General features: G+C 35.8%; 1 protein-coding gene across 5 annotated transcripts in view; it reads left to right on the plus strand.

Annotated features, from left to right (window-relative positions):
* The window catches only part of LOC150106176 (putative DENN domain-containing protein 10 B), a 277,044-nt gene that overhangs the window by 31,941 nt on the left and 220,355 nt on the right, over window positions 1-24,748 (plus strand). For 2 of the 5 annotated variants that reach the window (XR_016548292.1, XM_090392208.1), the window contains exons 4-7: window positions 709-1,043; window positions 4,348-4,470; window positions 9,908-10,041; window positions 12,022-12,137. Coding sequence is in view for 4 of the 5 variants with exons in the window: in XM_090392208.1 (XP_090248334.1) it covers window positions 897-1,043; window positions 4,348-4,470; window positions 9,908-10,041; window positions 12,022-12,137 (520 nt within the window). In the remaining variant the exon portion in view is untranslated. The remainder of the gene's footprint in view (window positions 1-708; window positions 1,044-4,347; window positions 4,471-9,907; window positions 10,042-12,021; window positions 12,138-24,748) is intronic. The other 3 variants (XM_090392209.1, XM_090392210.1, XM_090392211.1) reach the window with 3 other exon arrangements.

Here is a 24,748-nt window from a genome sequence, read left to right on the forward strand (position 1 = left end):
AGTTTTCAGAACATTTTACTCACCCAAACTGATGGTAATAGGCTTGAACTAATGGTAAATGAACAAAGTCTGAAATTTGTCCGCAGTAGACTGGCATTTCCCTATTATTATAATATAACAACAAATGCCTTATGATAAAGTAAACGCAAGATGGGCCTACCACTTAGTCTTCAAATTATCGCTGCAATCTGCATTGGTTCTTTACAGCCAAGGATTAGTCCTTATGAATGGATTCAGGAAACCTACTTGGCTAGGTTATTGGATTACCTTGGTTGACATTATAACATTAGACTTCCACAAATTGTGACGACAAGCAGTAATCACTCTGAACTTTTAAAGATGTAAATATCTATCCAGCTACATAATTTGTGAATTATATCTTTGCACATCCTTCTGAGAACAGTTTGTAAAGTCGAGACAATATATTTTGTTCTGAAGACACTTTCTTGATTCTTTACCACAAGTGCAATTATCTGTGGTAGAGGACATTACGGTGGTAATATATTCCCTCTGCTGTGTTTGAATTCATTTAAATAATAGCAAAGAATTTTAATGTGTTAAAGCATTATTTCTAAAGGGTACTTGTATGTTCAAATGTATTTTTTCATGAGTGAGCGTGTTATAGCGAATTCTCTTACATGTTATTAAAATAATTTTTAGAAATCATTTTATAATGCATTCAATTATTGCATATTTGAAACCCCCTAGGTATCGAAAAGGAGCCGTTTGATAAAGAAAGAAGAAAATTCTCGCTATTCAGGCGTTGGAAGACAGCTGCAGTAAGGATTCAAGCTGCTGCACCGACAAAAGAGAAAGGAAAAGCTCCGATAGGTTCAAAGTTCCCCAGAATACGAAGTTTGGCATCGCTACTGTATATTCATGTTGTTACGTTTGGAATGTGTCGAACGAGATTCATTTCCAAGTTTGGAAATATGCACGCAATTGATCTAGCAAGAGAACTTACACGTGTTGAATCGGCCCTCTTTAGTAACGTCGTGGTATATGACATTGTGGGTTCTATGAAAGAGACTGGAATCAACGAGGTAATTCCTTTTGCCTATATTAATGATAATCCAAGTCAGAAGTTCCCAACCAGAGTGCCACGGTACCGTTGCTCATATTAGTGTATGATTCCATATTAATATGGAATCTAGTTATACCTTAGCATTTTGTAAAAGGAATATAAAATGGGAATTTAAGCCTAAACGCTTGGCAACATCCCACTACATCGCTCTTCCACCACCCATCTCTTGCTTCCTTCCCTGCATTTTGACTACTGCTATTTTCAATTCAGATATGTTATTTTGAAGTATTATTTTATGGCTATTTAGTCTATTTTTGTTTAGGAGAACTCCCCCCAAAAAGATACTTCTAAACAAAAATAGGCTAAATAGCCTTAAAAATATTTACTTAGATGAGTACCATAGGAATTTTCCCAGAAATAATACCTATTATTTTGAAGTAATTTTACAGCATTCCTCTAAAAAGTGGAGTGCTGTAAAAAATAAAGTAAAATAAAAGTTCGGAACCACGGACCTAAGTAATAAAAGTCAAATATATTTGATATATCCTCTATCGATAGAGTAAACGTTTTTGAAAATGAAAATTCATACCATATTCATAACAATAATAATTCGCTATGCTTAAATGGCTTTAATTCGCGCGACCTGCTCGCCAGTGCAGTTTTCTGTGTGTTAAAGCTGAGGGTCCACACTTCCGTATACAAGAGCGGCTAATTCGTTTTATCTTGAAATGATCAGATAAAGGAAGTACTTCTCATCTTAGACGGTGTAAAGACGTTCAAACTCGTTTAAATGTTTTTGCATAATTTGTCTACAGAAAAATGTTTGCAATTTTGAAGCAGTATCTAAGGTGACAGTATTTTGAGTAATATTCTATTTCCAAAAGCTAAAAATCTCTTCTAAAATTAATAAGAAATTAATTATAGAAGATATTTTTATGTTTGCATTCTCATTTTGGAATACATTCTTCTGTTAATTGAAATCCAAAGTAGCCGCTTCTCGATTCCTTCCACGTCCTCGTTGTTTGCTCCTCTGACTCATTTAGGGGATCATCCAACATTTTTTGTAATGAAGCAGGTCAAAAGCAGAAATTATTGATCGAGATTGGTTAATTGATACACGCCGTAGAAGTTTGTTTGTACGAATGCGGTATTTTATTTTTCTCTCCTTCTCTCACATCATTCTTTCTCTCATTTTTCGTCCCATTGTGTTGAAATTCTCAAGGAACTTTAAGCAACGTAAGAAAGATCAGATGATATGATGATACCCCCTGACGGAATTTATGACCCAACCTGATGAGGGAGGGGGGGGGTCATGACTTCTGTCATCAGTCTCTCCGTAGTCCGCAGCTGTTGGCCTGAGATATCAGGTGATGTATTCGAGAAGGGGAGAGGGAGAAGGGCAGCGTGTTGAGGGGAAGAGAGATGGCGTTTCCATTCCACATGGGTGGTCTCGGGGGGGGGGGGTAGAGATCGAGAGAGTTCCGTATTCGATGCTGGCATGTGTTTTCCCGGTCCTATGAGGGGAGAAGGGATGGTTTTTGTATCCCATAGCCACGTAGAATTTCCTGTCACTGGCTGGTGCCTCTGTTTTTTGCGTGGATTTCTACAGATATGATATTTTGTGTGGTGGGGAGATTAGTTGGGTTCCCGGTATTCCTGGCGTGGTTTCTTTATGCTGTGGTGGGTTTTCAGAGGTGTGTTGTCCTCCAGTTTTGTGTTTCTTTGGTGGAAGGGTTAGGTAAATCTTTTCGTACATACATTTTCGTTTACTTATTTTATTGCTCGGTTAGATTGCATTGATGATTTGGATAAACGGATACCATTCTTTGGTTTTGCATTTCTTCGAGGACATGGAGGTAGTTCTTTCAGATTCTGTTTATTTTTTGATGATTTAATGAAATTTCTATATGTTGAATCGAATACTGGTAAAGCTGTAATGGATTTATAATTTTAATTTATTTTATTGATTGTCAGATCCACTGGTCTGTGATTTCTTGAGGATTTAATTATTCTTCTATTGTAGCATCGATTACTTAACTTAAAACAAGAAATGACATAGTGGGAAATATGGAATCAAGTTCCAGTCAACCAAAGGAAGAAACACACACACACACACTACAAGAAACAAAAAAATCATCAAATAGACATGTATATTTGATGATTTTTCTTCACCTTTTCTATACCTTCTTCACACGGGGAGGCAAAGAGAAGTTACGTTATTATCATTATTAAGAGAGAACTTTTTGAAGGCAGGTACTCATCAAAGGAGATCAAATAATACACGCACCGGCTACCATACTTATTGTTAAATTCATTCACACTACCTGCACACACACAACTTCCAATGGCAATCCATTCCAATCACCCACCACCCTGTGAGAAAAATCTAGCCCTCACCTCCCCTTCTTACTGGCATTCATTCTCAACTTCCAAGGATGCCCCCCCCTTGTCCTTTCCCCAGCCTCCGTAAAATGAAAAATTTCATCCAGTGAAATCCTGTTGTGTCTGCAGTCTACAAATTCCCAACCCGTCTTCATAATCAGTATTCCACAATCTTGATATCATTTTAAAAATCTCTTTTGCACTCTCTCCACTGTATCAGAATCACCACGGAGACCAGAGCACTGTGAACCAAGATCACAGGTATTATCTAGGCCTTGTAAAAAGGCCAAATGACATCCTCATGTTTAAATGTGAAAGTTCATTTCAGCATTCCAATTTTTTTTAGTTGAATTTGCAATCCTTGCTGCTTCTGAACTTCAACCTGCTGTCTACTAACACTCCAAGATTCCTAGTCTAATCGGTTTCTTATTGCATAATCTCACCAATATAATATAATACGGCATTGGATATCTAATCATGCCGAAGTGCATGACTTTGCATTTGCTGACATCCATTTTCCCATGTCCACAATTTCAGCCTATTCAAATCTTCTGTAAGTATTGCATATCAACAACATTTCTCTTACCCTACCTATCTTTGCATCGTTCAGCATTTGCTGTACTAACTCCGTGAACGAAAATTGTGCTCACCAATAAACGTTATTTCTTCCAATATCAACACAATTAATAGTAACAGCTAAATGCAATGGCGTAGACTCTACACATGCACTTCTATTAATGTGCAGTCGAACGGCATCTCATAGAGCTCATACTGAAAGAGGTGTCGATATTCAGTGTTTTTGCGCCATACCTTATTATCACTTATAAGAAAAGATTAGGAACTATCAATAAAAAATGAAATAGTGTATGTGAACAGGAATTATTACAATATTTAACGTGTGCGTTGAAGGTTCATAATAAGTGGAATGTTTAACTTGTCAGGTATCCGCTCCCAACCTATGGAAAATCTACCTGTTCAGTGATCGCCTTAAAAATCTCGTAGCGACTGAAATATTACGAGGAGGAGACCGAGAAAGAGCGCACCTTATAAGCAAGTTAATTATGGTAAGTAACTAAAGATAGCATTAATGATTCACACACACATATTCAGCTTTATCAAATAACGTGGCTCCAGTAATTTGATGCTACTTAGATATATTCATAAAAACAGAACAAAAAAAAAACATATTGTTAAAAGTAATTCTTCGCCTTTTGGCATGCTGATTTTTTTTTCCTCGATGTAGTTGAAATTCACAGTTATTTACGTTGTAAGCAGCAACTTTCATCATATCTACTCGTCCATCCTATCCTAGGACGGGTTGAGCTTCCCCCCCCTTTCCTACCAAGGAGCTGATTAATGCAACCGGGTCGCCAATCTTTGCTGCATCTCCTAAGGGCATTATTTCTGACCGTGTCTGTTCACGAGGCCGGTTTGCCTATTCTGGGGGACGAAAAACCCGAGTTTCAGGTGAAAAAAACCCTTACCTTCTTATGAGACCGGCTAACTCATCCTTCGTCGAACGAGACCAGATAAAGATTCCTCACATCTCTGACCAGAATCAAACTCGTCTTTCCGATCAAAGGGCTTCGTCTATACTGTACAGAACCCAGAAGAGGAACGATGTCGCAAATTCCGATCTTCGTTCAAAATTTCTGGCATGAACCCTTAACTAATTACCTAACTCCTAAAGAGCGTGCATCTGTTTTATGCGAAGTGTGTTGATCCGATCCGCATTTTTCATCCTCTTTGTTAGACAATGAAAATCTCTAACCTCGCAAAAACAGGTGGGGTGGGGGAAGGAGAAGAATGGTGTATTTGTAATCGGTGTATCCAAGTCTTGGAGGGAAAGAAACTTAACGAAATATGAAATCATTCATCTAAATCCGAAGTCTGTCTTATTTGTAACATGGTTTGGCACTTTATTTATTATTAATACAGCCATGAAATGCTGCCAATACTCGACTGTGACCAGTGGTTAAATTCTAAACGAATAAGTTCCGGAGCCCTATACAAAATAACCAATTATATTTACCTTTGAATGCTATCAGGAGAAGCTCCAAATCTCCCCGTCCCTTTCATCACACGTTCGTAATAAGGCTACTGTTGATATCGACTTTATATACACATTCAAAACTGCAAAGAATTGATGAATAACAACACAATAATGTAGGCATAATTACCGTAAAGAGAGAAAAGTCACAAAACAGAAAAATATTCCTACAAAATAACCAATTGTATTTACCTTTTGAATGCGATCCACTGGTCGAGTGTCCGGCAAGTCAGCAAATCTTTCCTTTCGTTCAGCGTATTAATATTATCGCATTGCAACTGATGGGAGTTCTGTGTTTCTGCGGATTCGTTACACACCTGTTTCTCTTAAGAAACTACATGCAAACTCTTATTACAAACTCGTTTTGTATTATCACTGTCACACGAGCCATTTTTCCGTTTAAAGAAGGTACCAATGTACTTATCCATAATACATTGGTACCTCGCATATAACTCGCACCCCTGATTTTACTTTTCAAGAAAAGAAATTAAAAAGTTTCGCATATACCTCGCATATGAATAAAAGCTTAAATGCGTTCACGTCGGAATGGGTACTCGCTTGCAGTGACAAACAACACGCCTCCCCAACAGCTACTATACTGCAGAAGCAAGAAAATCAAGTACTTTTATTATGTCAGTGAATAAGGTATGAGCAGTCCGTGTAATAAAAAAATGACACTAATTAATGAATCAATCACATATCGATCATACAAACTATGCTATATAGGCTCAAGTAAAACCATATGCTGCACTGGCAAACACAGTATCTAATTAGAAACTATTGTTATTAATTAGATGTGTGTGAGTTCGCCTGCCACAAACCGGCAATAAAATTCAACCGAACATGTTAAAATTCGTAAACGTGTTGAAACTAAGAAATATTATATATAATATAGTGAATGTTGTTATGGAAGTTTCACATATGGAATTCGATTGAAGAGAGTTGGCATTTCAACTCAATTGTCGACTATGCTTTTATCTTTTGGTCGTGCGATCTTTTGTTAATACCGCACCAATCATATGCATGTCTTAATAACCTGTCACTGCTGTCTGTTTTGCGTTAGGCTTAATTACCATAAAGGGAGAAAAGTCACAAAACAAATGTTCTGGGGCTGGGCCCTGGAGAGCCCTGGCTAAATTTAACCACTGGCTGTGACAGACTTCATAAAATCCCTAATCATTTTGATTATAAGTTACTCATGCTTTCTATTTACCCGCAATCGATTCTACAGCTTTCTCCTCACACACACACACACTTATTAACATTTACAGCTATGCCACCCATCTTATATCATGGTCTTCCTTTGCCAAGCAGTCCCAATACCAGCAAGCTAAGAAAAAATAATTTTACAGCATTTCTTCTCTCTCTTACTTCTTCCACAGTTTATGTCTTAATAATAACTGAAAGGAACGTTAATATTCATAAAGGATGGTTCAATATTACGAGTGGGCATTTTCTACATGCAAACTGATTATAAGTTGATATGAAACGTTTTTATATCCATTGAAAACATGAAAGCAAATTAAAGAGATGAACGCATTTTTTATGAACGTCACTTCCCCCCCCTTTTAATTTGTATTGGTGCATTTTGACAAATAAATCCCTATGAACCGTGGAACAGTTCTTTGCTTAACCAATGTTTCCTCGAGTTACTTTTCCGATGCGTACTGAGTGTGGAGGACAAGCAGAAGCATGTGATTTATAAACATCTTAAACGAATTTATATTAATGCATTTACTTGTAAACAGTTCGAAAAAAATCTGATCGGAAAACGGTGCACATTGTCCTCTGGCCAGATTCAGCAGTAGTCTGGATATATTATGGTACGTTGGAAATCAACTATCCAACAGTTTAATAGTCTTATTAATATCGCAATTTATTGAGGTTGTTGCACACGACATATGCCATCTTTCCCTAAAAAGTAAAATCTTCCAGTATGAAGACGACACGACCATAGTATCCATTCACAACAATGCAAATATTGCTTACACAAATATGCGACACGACATCAATCAAATCACTAACTGGTTAACCGAAAACGGCATATATATATATATATATATATATATATATATATATATATATATATATAATCTCTGGAAAAACAAAGCTAATGATATTCAAAAACCCCCAAACCCTGTCCACAGAAACTAAATATCTCACTATCCGCAAAGCGCTGAACCTAAAACCACAACCATCACACAGGTGAAAACAACATGCTATCTCGTACTTCACTTCGATGCTGATCAAAGTAGGAGTAGCATATAAACTACCTACACATCAAGCTTAGGATAATAGCAAGCAAACTATACTGATTAAAAATATGCCCTGCCACACAAGAATACTAATCTATAAAGCATTATGTGAAAACATTTTAAGAAACGCAATCACATCATATGCATTCTGTGCAGACTACAGACTTAACAGGTTACAATGGTTGCAAGATAAAGTGGTAAAACTGATATTCTGGGAACAACCCACACTTATGCAGGCAGCACAGACAGAACACAAAATATTTAAAGTGAGACACTTATGCCACTACACATTCATGTTGAAACATTACTACAGACCAACCTATAGAGTAACCAGAACAACAAATCAGATAACAAGACCTCAACAAACTACATAAGATATAAGTACAATAATCACAATAGCAAAGCCACCCGAAACTTCTACGTACCTGACATGATAAACAAACTGCCGTTCGACGACAGAAACCTAGGGACATACAGAGAGCTGAAACAGTCGCTATATAAATATTATAGCGAGAATGGAAATTAAATAAATTCCCATTTCTCTCTCTCCCTCTGACACATAAAAACCTATATCAAATCCCTCTCAAAAAACACCACTACAAGGACACAAACAAACACACCATGTCCAAATCCAACCCCACTTGCAAAAAAAAAAAAAGTTAAACTGTGTAATAGCAGTTGAAGCCTTCCAAGCACATACCAACAAAGAGTAAAATCAACACCTGGCTTGCGACCAGTATAGAAACATAACCACGAAACCACCACCATCTATTATCTTCCTCAGAGAAGCTCTGCAAAGCTTCAAGGGAAGAAATCAAAAATGCCTCCCAAAAAAAAAAAAATTATTATGTACAAGTATTTGTTGTGCACAATTCTGTACATGCAATATATTATAAATATTATATATATATATATATATATATATATATATAATTATTGTTGTATGTGTGTATGTAATTTATCTGATAAATAATAAAATGTTAAAAAAAAATTATGTGGCACCTCATCGTGGGAGCAACCTCTGCACTCAATTCGTCGTTTCTCCTACTCTAATATACACAACAATGCCGTCAATTTGCCTTCTCACGGTATTCGTTACTGAAACAAATACTGCCATCACCACACAACGCTAACCACCACCAATATGCATTCTTCCGGCCGATTTACCTGTATGTGGGATGAGGATCCCGAGTTTCTGGGAGAATAAATCCTGCTACCTCCGTATGAGATTGGTTAACTCATCTTTAAATGAAAAAGCCAATATTAAGATTGCTCTCGTCACCACGAGAATCGAACTCATTTCTTTTCCAATCAAAGGACGCTATGTTGATAATGAATCGGCGATAATAGACTACTTGAGTGTATACGAGGTTTTTGATTTTCCTGTAGAGAATTTCACAGAACTAAGGACTCAGTCTGTGCAGAATGAAGTCTTTAAGGAAATACTTTTAACTTTCTGATCGTCTACTCAGGAATAATACTCGCAAAATATTCTGAATTTATCGAGAGCAGCGAAAATTATTACGAAAAAAGGAATTTTTTGTTTCCAAAACTGTGTCCTTGAGAGTGGATTTTAAATGTTGTTTACTATTAAGAATATACGTCACAAATTGGCTCTGGCGAACTAAAAACCAGACTCCTTCACCACGCCAAACTTACCAATAGTACTTCATTTTAACAGTGATTCACAGGCGGAAAAAGTTTGAATCATTATCTCAGACAATAGGACTGTGGATCGAGGTAATGTTAGTATTTGGAATTGAATTCTAATGCATCATTCCAGAAACAATCTCGGAAAATTTTTAAATTATTCGATATTCAGTCATCAGAGTGGAATGTATTAATAAATTTGTAGGTTTTATATATTTCCATTTTGTGAGAATCACTAAAAGAAGAAGATAAGTAATAAGAATAGGATGAACATTTTTTGATGATATAGTTTGTTACTAGAAGGTCCTGTTATTTGTTACTAAAAGGTCCTGTATATTACGCATATTCTTCTGTGTATTCTCAAATTTCACAATTATTTGTTAGAAAGTTATTTTTTATTTAAAACCCAACTCTCCTCATTTGTTCGGTCTGCAGCTACACTCCAGTTGGCAAAGCCATGAGCGAGTAGGCGAGCATATTTGTTGAATTTCCATTATTTCTTACAACTGAAGATAGAATTTCCTCAATTTCTTTCAAATATTCTAGGTGGCGAAGTATTGTACAGACTTGCGTAACTGGCAGTCAGCCCAAAATATTCTAACAGCGTTGGTCAGCATTCCTATACTAAGCTTAGAAGAGACATGGGAACGAGTGCGAAAGAAACATCACCAGAAATACAGGCGAGCATTATTACTGTTCTTCCATATAATATCGTTTCTTTCATTTTATTTGTTAAATATATACATCACATTGAGTTTCATATTTTATATTGCTAGTAATATAAGGTTAGCCTATAATAACCATGGAGCCTATAATGACACACAGAATGACAATCTCCGGCATTCCAACAATGCAATTCGTTTTAGGTACTAAAATGCAGGATATCATGGATCCAACCCTAAAGAAATATAAGCAAGTTTCGAACTTTACCAGAGAGCTTTTTTTTTTAATATCTGATTCACACACGAGAGGTCACTAGACCTATAGCACATTAGTACCGTGTGGGGGCAGGAGGAATAGAAGAAAGGAGGTGTCTTACCCTTCACTGTTCTTTCAGCTTGAACAGTTAAGGGTTGTAATCTTATGGACAGGCAGAGTGGGGGATATTATTCCACAGGACAGAAATAGATGGGGTGAAAGAAGAGACAGTGAAGTCGGTTCGCCTACCTCTTGTGTTTAATGATTTTGGAGGAGAGTGGAAGAATAATAGTGGCCAATTCAGCAAAGAACTCTCCATGGAAATATCTGTAGAAGAGGCCCAATGCAGAAAACTGAACGTCTGTGAGAGAGGGATTGAATTGAAAATTTAATCTCTCTCTCTCTCTCTCTCTCTCTCTCTCTCTCTCTCTCTCTCTCTCTCTCTCTCTCTGAAAATTGAGAATTCAATTTGAGGGATTGAAAAACATGAAGTGGGGGTAGGTAATAGAATGATCATTAATTAGCGGGACTGCCCTCTTCTAGATAGAACTCAAGCACTCTTAGAGAGGATTTTGGAACTCCACCCCAAATATGGGAGCAATATTCCATGGCTGGATGGATTTGGGCTTTGTATACAGTTAGCAACTGTAAATATGTCATGTACATCAAGTTTTGGGGCGGTTGCAGAAGCTATTGTTGAAATGTGGTTGTGCTAGGAAAGAATAGAGGTGCAGGTCAGTCTAAGAAGAGAAATCTGATCATGTTTGGATATATTAATATTACTCGAAGGAATGGGAGAGGGATGTGAGCTCTTTCTTGCGAGAGAGAGCGTTATGAATATGAGATTATGAGAGATATTATGTGAATATAAGCTTCGGCATCGGAGCTACCTTGATTTGTAGTACCTAAAGACACAAGCTCTGCCCAGGAGCTCGTATGTTCGCATTTTATTAGTCCTCCATTGCAATATCTTGCATATGCGAAATTGAAGCGTCCTAGCTCTGCACTTTTGCAATTTTGAGTGCATTTTATGATATGCATATGCACCTATTAGATTCATGTGAAGAGTTTGTCGGTCAATTGGCAAAGGAAAAAAGAGATAAAAAACTCAGAGCCGTGAATCAAAACTAAAAGTACTAAAACATGGTGAGAGATGAAGATTGTTTGTTATGAATATCAGCCGAAGTATCGAAGGCTATGAGGGCCAGTGTAATTAAATTGAACTTGCTTAAAAATTATATTCTTGCTTTATCCTTTATCCAAGTGCTGGCAAACCATGTTTGCACGTGAAATATCTTCACGACTTAGCTAATTGCATATAGAGGCTGATAATTTCACATCAGTTACCCTAATATCACAATGCACACCACATGCACACTTTGACACGTGTATAATGCTCTCTATTATTAAGAGCCTATATTCTTCTAGCCAGTTTACTTGTTTTGTCGGTTGAAAAACCGACAAAACAAGTAAACCCTTCTTCTTCATAACCAAAAATCATTCCTAAAAATTGAGCAGCGTGATATCCCACAAGGAGAAAACGGGGACTTGTGACTCTGTTATAGATGAAATTAATAAACAAAATAACAAACACACACAAAATAGCCCTAAAGTACCGCTAGTTTGTGTAAGTGAACACACACACACACACACACACAATAATTATGTTAAAAAATCTTGCATACTGATATATATTAGATGGAATATAAAACACGTATACTAATGCCATATTGTTTCTATAGATACTTCATTATGCTCTTAAAGTACGTTCTGGATCCAATAACAATGGACCGAGAATTATGTGAAGCTAGCAGAAAATGTCAAGCAGCCATTCCAATCGTAGAGAGTTGGTTAGCAGGTAAAAATGTTTTCTACCTCCTTTAAAACTTGGAAAATCTATATACTAATAATTAGGAATTCCTAGAACGCCTGAAGGAAAAAATTATCAAGTAATGTATTAATGCCATATGTTTCCCCCCCACCCTCTTAAAAAGTTGAGTGGTGCTGTGATATTTTATTCTTTCTTTTTATATATTGTTAGTAGAAAAATCGTTCGTAGTGCATGAAATATAGCATTTACATACTTCATTCCTTGCTCCAAATACCAAAAGGTAATTGATGCTTTAAACGACAAAATCTGCTATTTCCTTTAATATATTTGTTTTATCATTATTATTAATGAACTTCGTTAAATGTAATTTATATTTATCATATCGAGCAGAGCGCACAGCTGCGAAGTAAAAAACGTTAACGAGATCAGTAAGAACAGAGGACTTCAGCTCAATCTTAGCAAGAGAAAGATTATGGTTCTCAAAGGAAAAAGAGAGAGGGAAGCTCCTGAGAAAGTGTACCTTAATGGAGAAAGATTTCAGGAAGTCAGCAAGATCAAGTACCTGGGATCCATTATTATTGTGAAAACCTGCTGTTCAGAAGACGTCAGAAAAAGATTCTTCAAGTGTCATCTCCTAGAAGGAAGTTGGCAACCATGTCACGGAACCATTTTCTTTCTTTTGCTGCTCTGGAACATTATTGGTAATTCAAGCCAGTCCAGTCATTAATGTCTTCGAACCACATTCTCCTGGGTCTACCTCTCCCTCTTTTTCCATCCAATTTCCCCTCTAATATTAATTTCTGAATGCCTTCTTTTCTAGTTAGATGTCCAAAATATTTAAGTTTTCGTTCTTTAATTATTTGCATTAATGTTCTTTTCGCTTTTTCTTTCTTTAAAGTGTCTTCGTTTTTCATTTTCTCTGTCCATGATATTTTCGACATTCTTCTGATGGTCCACATTTCTAAAGCTTCTAATTTTTTCTCTGCTTCTTTATTTAGAGTCCAAGTTTCACTGTTGTAGAGGAGACTTGACCAGATATAGCATTTTATTCATCTTTTCCTCATATCTATATTAATATCTCTGGATGTTAGAACCGTTTTCATATCAATAAAGGCTTTTCTTGCTATCTCTATTCTTCTTTTTATTTCTTTAAGGGAATTTTCCCTGTCTGTAAACATTTGTCCCAAATATATAAGACTGAACCTGTTCAATTTTCTTTTTGTTAACAGTTATGTTCAGTTTCTTATTTATTGGTTCTTTTGATATAATCATGCACTTTGTTTTCTTTAGGTTAATAATTAGTCCCATGTCTAAGCTTCTGTTGTAAATTTCTGTGATTAAGTTTTGAAGATCATCTTCCGATTCAGCTATAAGAACTGTGTCATCTGCATACCTGAAGTTGTTGAAGTTCCTAGCTTCGACTTTTACACCCTCAGTTCTGAAATATTTTTAAAAACTTGCTCACTATGTATATTGTACAGTAAGGGTGATAAGACACATCCTTGCCTTACTCCATTTTTGATTTTAAAGTTGCCAGAATATGTATTTTTATATCTTATTGAGGCCATTTGATTCCAGTATATATATATGTAATTATACGTAGATCTTTTCCTTTTAACCCATTATTCTGTAGGATATGTATTAATTTCTTGTGATCTATTGAATCAAATGCTTGATGTAATCAAAAAAACAAAGATATATGCTTTTCTGGTTGTCAAGGCTTCTTTCACATAATGTTTTCGAATTGAAGATTCCTTCTCTTGTACCTTTTGTCTTTTTGAAAACCTGATTGAGTGTCTTCTACTTCTACTGACAAAGTGCCTTTTATTCTTTCTAGGATTATTCTCAGTAGTAATTTTGTAACATAGCTTGTTCAACTTATTAGTCTATATTCTGTACATTTAAAAGTTTTTGGAATTTTGGGAATAGTGACAAAGATGGATTTCCTTAGATCATCAGGGATGTATCCTGAATCATAGATGTTATTAAGAATAACCATTAGGTCATCAAGTGTTTTTTCATTTACTTTCTTTAACAATTCAATAGGGATCTGATCTGGGCCTGGTGTTTTACCTGTTTTCATTTGGCTTAGAGCGTATTCTATTTCTTCAATATGTAATTGGTTCACCATTTATATTTTGTATATCTGGTGAGTTTGTGCGATCAGAGTCAAACAGTTCTTTTCCATATTCTTTCCATCTTTTTATGATATCTTGTGTCTCTAGTAGCATTTTTTCATTTTGATTTTTTATGCAAGGTTTATGGTTGAAATTTTTCTTTTTATTTGTCAGGGCTTGGATTGATTTATGCATTTCTTTACTATTGTATTTCTTGTCCAATTCCTCTATTTCTTTACATTTTTCATTTAGCTACTTGTTTGTAGCCTTCCAGCATTTATAATTTTACTGAGTATTCTATACTGTTGTGTACTTTTCTTTTTTCATCTTTCATTCATAAGTTCTAGTATTGATTCAGTCATCCATTCTTATTGTATTTAATTTTTGGGATAACCTCGTTAGCTGTCTTATATATTGCACTTCTAAATTTTGACCACCTGTTTTTAATTTCTTCTGTGTTACAAAGTATATTGTCTTCTGTTTTATATCCTACATGATCTAATTTCTTCCTAATTTCTGAGTTAAACACCATTATGTTGTCAGGTATGTTCAGAGCTGTGAAGTCAAGTCTTTCAGTATGATTGTTTTTAGAAATGTTTTTTTTAGTTTAATTTTTAAAGTGGACATAACAGGGTTATGGTCTGAACCTATATCAGCACCTGGGTATGTTTTTATGCTGGTTATATTATTTTTGTATCTATTATTTATCATTATGAAATCTTTTTGGTTTCTTAGAGTTATCTGCGTTTGTCCAAGTATAGAGTCTGCGCTTTGGATGTTGAAAGAAAGTATTCATTATGCGCAAGTTGTTTTGAATGCAGAATTGTATCAATCTCTCACCTCTTTCATTTCTGTCGCCTAGTCCAAATTTTCCAACAACTGGATTTTCTTCCCCTTCTCCGACCTTTGCATTCAAGTCACCCATCACTTTAGATGCGTATCTCATTTGATTTTACAGAAAAAGATTAGCAATGGTAAAACAATAGTCAAAGACTTGTCTAAAATCTGGAAGGATGGATCTCCCTGGGAACAAAGTTGAGGATTTTAGATGCAGCTGCTTTTCCATCAGCGATTTGTGGAGGCGAGACTTGGAACCTAAAGAGGTCTGATAGGAAAAGGATAGTTGCTTTTGGGATGCGATGTTACAGAAGGATGTGAGGTATCAGCTACTGAAAGGCGGACAAATGGATGGTGCTAGAAAGGATCAGTAGAACTTTAAGGCTCCTTAAGGATATTGAGAAGAAAGTTTAAATACTTTGGAGTTAAAAGGATGGAAGAGAGGACTTCTCAAAACAATGATAGAATGTAAAGTTCCTGGAAAAAGAGGAAGGGGTAGAGCATCAATGAGGTAAATGAATTGGGTGTCTGGAGTGATGGATCTTCAGAGAGTTGAATCCTCATAAAAGCATATAACAGGACTGCATGGCGAAGACTGGTGCGGCAAATCACCCAGTACCTCAGTTGGTGTCCAATGAACAGATGGATGGAAGCAGAAGGAAAAAATGTTTCTCTATAAAGATGTACAAATACCCGTTTGAAGAAATTACTTAAGGGACGGACCGACTTACAACTCCTAATACGCAAACTAATGAAAAAGACATTTCACTATGAAAAGGAGGGAAAGGAAAGAAAGCCTTTTCATTTCTTCGTTATGCTACTTAGTTTAACCAGAAACCCATTAATTCATTTTAAGAACGCATGTTAAGAGAAATAAATACGAATTATAAGCAGCATTCCTACATATTTCTTGTTATCAGCCATTTAAGGTATCATCAATTTGTATCTGCGATAATACCTGAAAAGTGGATATTATTATTTTCAAATCGGAACAAATCCCACTCTTCCGACTTGAATAATACAAATTAGCTTGCGACACTTAATTACCTTCGTGACTAAATAAACACACGTAAAGCCACAGTAACAGGTTTTTTAATGCGTAATTATTTCGACCTAAGTGTCCTAGGACATCGTCAGTACAGTTGGAAACAATACTAGGAATAACATACAGATAGGGCGCATGAATACAATAGAATCCAAGTGCGTGCAGCAGCGCTTTCGAGCGTAAAAAAATAAAATAAATCAATAAAATAAAATAATAAAAAATACATTAGATTATTTAGATTAAATTCAAATTGAATTATTTTACACAATTTTCTATGACAATTTCATACTTTAGGAATGGCAATGACGTTCTTGATGGCGTTGCACGCACTTGGATTCATTGTATTCATGCGCCCTATCTGTATGTTATTCCTAGTATTGTTCCCAACTGTACTGACGATGTCCAAAGACACTTAGGTCGAAATATTTACGTATTAAAAAAACCTGTTACTGTGGCTTTACGTGTGTTTATTTAGTCATGAATTCTCCACAGGTTTCTTTATATAATCAAATTAATTATCTTCGTTAATTATTTTCTTTTTTTTTTTTTCAATTTTACTCGTTATAAAAGAACTGCAGCAATGTCAGTACATACGCCTTCATTTATGCAAAATAACCACGATTTCATAAATTTAAAGAAGCAATGAGTGCATTTTTAATTTTATAAAATACAAAAAGTATGGCGCTCGCAAGGATAGAGTTTTTTTATTTGGCAAAATAACACAAATGTTAGAAGAAAAAGTTGTTGCGGCAAATTGTTTCCCATTTCTGAGTAAAAATCTGAAGTATTTGATTTTTTTAACTATTTGATTTGTGTGTGTGTGGTAAACAGAAAATCGGAAATGTATTTTAAATTATAACTGTTTCGTAAAGTATTCTATTATAATTATAAAATTTAGTTGTCATTTCTGATATATATAAATGCGAATGTCCAAGGGGAAACAATCTTTTTTTTAGTGTACTAATGATCGACGAACTCAAGAACCGGTTTAAGAAAAGCTGAGGAAAAGTTTTCCTGTAGTCGGTAACCAGAATCGAAGTCTTTCATCGCCATCCTATTTGCTCCGGAAACTTCTCAACTTTCCCAGGGCTGTACATGCATTTCTATAAATTATTTCTGTTGTTGGTGATTGCCTGTGTACTTCTGAAGTAAGAGAGTTTCTTTTCATAAAGCTAGTTCACCGGAAGAGAGAACTATACTTTCGATTTTAGTTCCCGAATACAAGAAGTTTCTAGGATTTTTTGTCAGATCTCGAGTTAGACCATTTTTGGCACAGATTAGGTTCCATCCCTAGCCCTGTACGGCGGGTTTCTAACTCCATATCTGAAAAATGTCGACCATAGAACAATATGATTATTAGGGTTTAGGGCGATGAGACCAACAGCTTTTGTACCTTGTGTACTCTCTCTCTCTCTCTCTCTCTCTCTCTCTCTCTCTCTCTCTCTCTCTCAAAATCTTGATTCAGTGATAACGTTTGAGCTCCTCAGTATAAATGAAGGCTGATAGATGAGGCCTTGCTGGCAACCTTCCTTCAAAAAGAAGTTAGGAATAAACGGCTCTCTCAGTTGGTTTCGACAAGACCTTTTGGTCAGAAAGGCCTGAGTTTGAATCCCATCAGGGCTTTCCAATCAAAGGTAAGTTAGTGGCTTCAAATGGAAGTTGGAGAGGTGGTTTCTCCAAAAAAATCGGATTTTTCGTCCCTCAGAACAGCAAATTAACCCCGTGAACACATATACACAGAAGAACACCAACTGCAAGATAAGAGATTAGGGCCTCAGCATCTTATCATTCTACTGCATATTGTGTATATCAGTTCCATAATAGTCAGCATTCTAAAATAGTCAACTTGCGAGGGAGACGACACTTGACAGGACTTTATCTACTCCGTTAGGTAACAAGACGTCCTAGAGAATAAAATACGAAAATACTCATTAGTACATCATGAACTGAAATTATAGATATTAGTGAGACGGTTAAATAAGACAAATTGCGTGAAAGTTTGCTCAGTGAGTAAAGGACATGGTAATTATTAAAGGGCACCTTAATTATAGAGCATTTATATTATTTATAATACAATAATTTATAATGTATATAATATTTCAGTTTATATAACACGCTATTATAAAAAAAAGTAAAGAGAAAAGCATGTAATATATTTGATCTGAGTTGTTTCAAACTTTTATATATTAACAAAATCAGTTAATAGCTAAATAGTTGCAAGCGTAGTTGCAGCAACGTTAGATGGCAGTAAAAATATAGGATATAAAGATGTCAGCCATCATTGAGAGTGAGCCCAAACTTTAATAAATTGGGATTATTCTGTGGAGAGAGAGAAACTATGGCTGACATCTTTATATCCTATATTTTTATCTGCCTATATCTTTATACCATCCCGTTCAAATGGAAGTCTTTCTCGCTCTTTTTTTTTTCAGAAAAGTGCTATTCTCTGAAACTGTCTCGAGCAGCTGTATACTTACAGAAATATAAAATAAGTATTAGCTTCTCAATACTAAAAAAGTGAAAAAAATCTTTTTGTTCTAATAACCTCTTCCTTCTAATCCTCTCCATCCAATTTTATACGCTGCTATATATTGTCATATTATTTTCTCCCAGAAATGGCAATTTGTGAATTAAATCTGAGATTGGATACAGTTTCAGAAGTGACACTGGACTAACTGGCAGCGGGAAATTCCTTGATTACAATTATAGGATTTACCAGATTAGTATAAAAGAAGTAAAATGGTGATAGATAATAAAATATTCTTCTTCTCTCCTGTAGTCCTAAATGGACCGTTGGATCACGCATGGCTGGTAGGTGATATTCTTTGTTATCCTACTCCATTCATATCGGTCTCTTGTTCTTGATGTTAATTTGTCCATTTTTTGATGTTATCAGTCCATTTTAATCGAAGTCGGCCCCTAACCTTTGATCCCTGAACGATTCTTTCTAGTGCTTGCTTTGGAATTCCATTAGTCCTCTCCCCATGTCTGAACCATTTCATCTGTCTTCTTCTGATGACGGTCAGAATATTTTCCCTTTTTTCTCGTCTATTGAATCAATCAGTTTTTGGATATTTTCATTGGTTTCGTGAGCGGTACAGAGAATTCCCGAAAGTCTTCTGTAAGTTTTCAAATAAAATATTAGAACACGTAAATACTTTCCGATACTTGGGATGCGATTTATCATACGAAAAAGACATAGATACCAAAATATCACACTTTTTCAAAGTAAAAGACATAATAAATAATATATTTAAGCCATCTCTAGTACAAAAATAACACTAGAATCAGACTATATAATGTCTTGTCAATACCAGCTCTACTATACGGAAGCGAAGCACGAACCATAAAAAAAAAAGATGAAAAACGGATTCAAACAGCAGAAATGAAGTTTCTCATAAAAACTGCTGGATATACCGAGTGGAACATAAAACAAATGAAGACATTTTACACTCTCTGAAAATAAAACCAATTACTACATAAGACAGTATAAACAAAAATGGCTAGAACATTTATATCGAATGGACAACAGCAGACTACAAAAATATTATAATAAGTTGAAAAAGAAGAATCAGCAGACCAAGAAAGAGATGGCATGAGACCGGAACAGGCCACTTGGCCTAAAATCCATCTTAGGAAGAAGATGAAGACCAGATTAGTCCATTTCAAGAACTGGGAGGACAGCCAAAGATGAAGATTTGTTGTGTTGCCCGTGTTTCACATGATAACAAATATTTTGCACATAAAATACACGTATAAAAACGATCGCTATAATATAATTAATTGTTGTCCTTTTAATTTAGGATTCCAGCGTCTACTGAAGAAAAAAGATCCGATGAACATATCGATAGGGGAAACAAAAAAGAAGAACTACAAGCGATTATCGAGTGCTCTATTATTTCTGCCCAAACTACCTAAAGAAGCAACAACAATAATTAGATCAGTGAAAACTGCAAAATTGAACTGTGGAAGCATTGATTATAAAGCAGTGGAAGAAACCTTAAAGATTTTCTCTCAAAATGCTGCCAGATACAAACTTCCAGAGAAAAACGAGCTAGTCCATGATTTTTTGCTAACGGCAAGACATGATACAGAAGCAGAAAATTATAAAAAATCGAATTTTGGAAGGTCATCACAGGTATCAGCACACATCTGAGCAACAAAAGCAAATACATGCAACGAAGAAACACAAGGCACGGTAGCACTGTCCTCAGAAGTAACCAAGTTCATCACTTCCGAAACATGCTAAAGATCATAAATGCTACAGTGCATGACAGTGAAATCAGAAGCCCACGTGACAGGCCGACATGCAAATTCTACATTCAAGCGGTTATTGAAAAAAAAAAAAAAAAAGAAGAAGATTATATTAATTTCAAAGACAAGCGCTTAGCTAATTCGTCATCGATTAAACTAGTTGGAACCTAAACATTCTAAATGTTATGAGTGCTACAGTACATTACGAAGAGGTGCATGCATTGCATTTCCGAGATGCGAATGCCACATGCTATCAGTCATTAAAGGGAGAGAAAAAATGTACTTCAAAACTCAGCTTAGATTTCCACGCAATTTTTGTAATTGGATGGCTTGTGTTAATTAGTTTTAATAAAATAAATTTGTAAAAACGGAATTATGATAAATGTATATTCTCCTCCTCCTCCGTTTACCGTAATGTAATAATTACTTTGAATTTTCTGTCATGAAATTTAATTTAGCTTAATAGTAGACGCCAGCCAGCTATCTCTGTTCGGCTCCCGATGGAAACCGAACTGCCCATTCAGTCTCCAAAATCTAGATAAGGTTTAAAGGTCTCGCCTACTCTCTAAGGGAATAAAAGGCTGATTTTGATTTATTTCATTTATGTTTTACTTTTTTATTTTATTTATTTATTTTTTTATTTGGAATTAAATACGCGTGCGTTTCTCTCCATAAAGAGAATGAAAGGCCATGTAATTCATTTTACAAAATGTTGTTTTAGTTGTTAGAATAATTTTAACTTCAGTTTATGTTATAATGTGTTTGTTAACTGCGATAACGTTTCATTCGCTAGTATTGGCCGTATTTCGGCCAATTTTAAGCCGGCGCGCGTTTACGCAGTGATTAAGAAGAGAGGCAGCAACTCGTAGCATTCGGAGACATTAATCTGAAAGTACCACATTTCTTTCACTTGCTATGAGACCACGAGAAGAAATCCTAGAATATTGTTTTCGTTATTGCTGGGTAACGTGCGGTTACAGATAGCCATTTGTACACAATAAGGGGTTATATTAGTGTAACGGATAACGATGGGTAAAGCGATTAGCTTTTCAAATTTCCCTTTGTCAGATGAGCAGGTTTGACTGTTTGTGGATGGTTTGAGAGCTTGATGCTTGCCCTTTGGGGACTGTTAGTTAAGGCATGTGTCTTCAGTTTAGGAGGATGGATTTTGGTTGTCTTGGCTTGCACGGGTGTCTTTCACTGTAGTCAGCAGCTTTTGATGGATAGTGGCGTCTGCGAAGTACTTTACTGCTATAGAATACATTAGAGATAGGCTGACCGTATTTCCTTAAGACAAAAACGGGACATTGGGATGACAAAAACGGGACGGGAGTTATGTAATATTCTGTATTAATGAAAAAGTAAGACGATAAAAAAATTTTATTACATAAACTTATTGAGCTTACCATTTTCTTTCATTCACAGAACCCATACAAAAATGTAGGTATATGTAGAGGTGGGGGGGAACTGTATTTCACCACGATCGTACCATGAATATTTCTCCGATGAAGTGATCTTATGCAGCAAATTTCAGTCTTTCAACATCTTATCATAAAACTTCTCGCACTCCATCACACAATTTTGTCTGACAACTAACATAGCATTTATTGTCTCAACATTTAATCTAGATTTCTCCTTTGACCACATACTGCTCATAACAGAAAATATTCTCTCAACAGCCGCTGTACTTCCTGGAAGACAAAGAATAAACTCTAAAATACAGGTTGAATATAAAATAACTATCCCTCTTTGGAGGCATCTGTAGCTAAAACCAATAAACGGAATGAGACTAAATTTTATATTGAGACTTTTGAAGGCATGGGGAGATGATTTCCGTGAAAAAAAAAAGATATAGTACCAAAAGTCGCCGATAGGGGAACTCTGGCGGAGCCGAAAACAAGCAGATAATTACATTAAAGGCAGATAAAATGGAATAATAACATTTCGACGGTGTAAGCGACAGCTGCGTTACTCATTCCACCTGGATATGTGGCGCGTTACAATAATAATAATAATTAAACTAAAACAACAACTTGCGAGAGACACAGAAATTAATGTTGTGATTGAATTCACATGAAATAATGTTTTATTCATCAGGGTCCCCTGGACCACATACACGATTTTCAATGTGCTGACCTTTCTTGTGTACAACAAATTGCAACCGTGTGGGACATGCTCTACAGCTGAGCGTAAGGAGTCGGATTGGATGTTCATAACAGCCCGTTTTTTGTTCTCTTTCAAGACATGCAATTTGGGAATGCAACCAACATGCACAACAGATTTCAAATATCTCCACAGCCAAAAGTCACATGGAGTGATGTCCGGGGATCGAGGCGGCAATGCAGTCGAAAATAACTGACTGATAACTCTCTCATTACTGAAATGCTGGCGTTAAAGGCTCTGTACTGAACGTTCAATGTGTGGCCGTGCTCCATCCTACATAAAAATTTTGGAGTCCAAACATTGTCTTTGCTGCAATGCAGGAATGACAAAATTCTGCAGCATTCGTCGATAAATCTCTCCAGTAATGGAGCAGGTTGCAGGACCTGTAGGGGTAATACGTTCAAACAAGTATGGTCCTATTATGAAATCGGCTGTGAAGCCACACCACACGGTTACTTTTGGAGAATGCAGTGGCACTTGCTGGATCGCTTGGGGATGTTAAGATGCCCAAATTCTGCAGTTGTGAGTTGACCGACCAATTCAGATAAAAATGAGCCTCATCACCCCACAATATTCTCCAAGGCCAGTCATTGTCGACCTCCAGTCGGGCAAGAAACGTTATCGCGAAGGTCATGCGCTTATCATAATCTGCGGTAGTTAGTGCTTGCACAAGACTAAACTTATACGGATAAAAGTGAAGCATTTTCCGTAAGATTTTCCAGACTGTACCATAAACCATATCAAGTTTGTGAAGTATGGCACGAGCGCTAGGACCAGTACTGGTCCCTGTGTCGTCGAACACCGCAGTACATCGGTTACTGTCTCTTCTTGCACTTTCCGTCCTCTAACTCCTAGTGATCCAGTTTCTTCAAACTTCTTAATCATAGATCTCAGTGCTACAGCTGACATAGGGCCTGTACGCAAGTTATGAAGCCTTCTAAATTCCGAAAGGGCCGCTACGGCATTGCACTGTTTAAGGTGAAACAACAAAATATTGAGCACAATTTCATAGTCATTCCAATAACTGTTTGAACGTTCCCAATCCCTTTTTAAGTGGAATTGGTGGCGCCGCTGTCACATATGCACAGTAAAATTTGCATAATCCTTTTTACCTGCGTTTACTGCAAATATTTGACTACTTTCAGCTCCACCAGCGCCAAAATTTCCCCTATCGCTGACTTTTGGTGCTAAATCTTTTTTTTTTCGCGGAATTCATCTCCACACGCTTAGCATGGCCTGTTCCGGCCTTAGAAGTCATCGTTGAATCGTTTATGAGGACGTCCTGGTTTTCTTTTTCCCAATGGCTTGTACTTTAAGGGTTTTTTGGTAATTTTTCTGTTTTCATTCTTTGAACGTGTTCCATCCATTTATGTTTATATATTTTAATTTTTCTATTACTGGTTCTTGGTTTAATTCTTTCATAATTTCTTCATTTCTTTTGGATCATATAGGGTATACTTTGCAGTTTTTCTCATAAACTTCATTTCTGCTGTTGTTAACCTTTGTTTCTCTTTTTGTTTTATTGTCCAGATTTCGCTTCCATACATTGACTGGTAGGACTAATGTATTGTATACTTTTAGTCTGGTTTGTTTTTGAACTAGGTTTGGTTTAAATATAGAGTTAATTACACGTGTTATTTTTAAATATTTTGCAATTTTTACATTTATATATTTTTCATTTTCATATGCGATCATACATCCTAGGTAGTTAAATGAATTTACCTGTTCTAAGATCTTGTTATCTATTATTATTTTAGTTCTTGTTGGGTCTTGTCCTTTAAAGGCCATAGTTTTTGATTTTCCTGTTGATATTATCATACCATAATCTTTGGCTATCTCATTTAGATCTAAAACAGCTTTCTGTAAGTTATCTTCAGAATTTGTAATTATTATTTGGTCGTCGGCAAAAAGGAGAGTGTTTAAGTTCATAGTAAGAGAAAGTTTTAATATCTTGATGGAAATTTTAATTCCATTTTATTATTTCATTTAGGTAAATATTAAAGTGAGTTGCTGAGAGGGGCATCTCTGTCGGACTCCTCTATTTCACATGATAGCTCATGATTTAATCTTATTTGTATCTGATTATTTTCATATATACTTGTGATAGCTTTTAGGATATTATTTGGTATTTGTCTTTCTTTTAATATGTTAAATAATATGTTTCTTTTAACTTTGTCAAATGCTTTTTCAAAGTCAATAAATGCAATATATTTTCTAAATTG

This window comes from Typopeltis vanoorti, chromosome 5 (assembly GCF_054136105.1).
Source record: "Typopeltis vanoorti isolate ZY-2024b chromosome 5, IOZ_Tvanoo_1.0, whole genome shotgun sequence".
Lineage (NCBI taxonomy): Eukaryota > Metazoa > Arthropoda > Arachnida > Uropygi > Thelyphonidae > Typopeltis > Typopeltis vanoorti.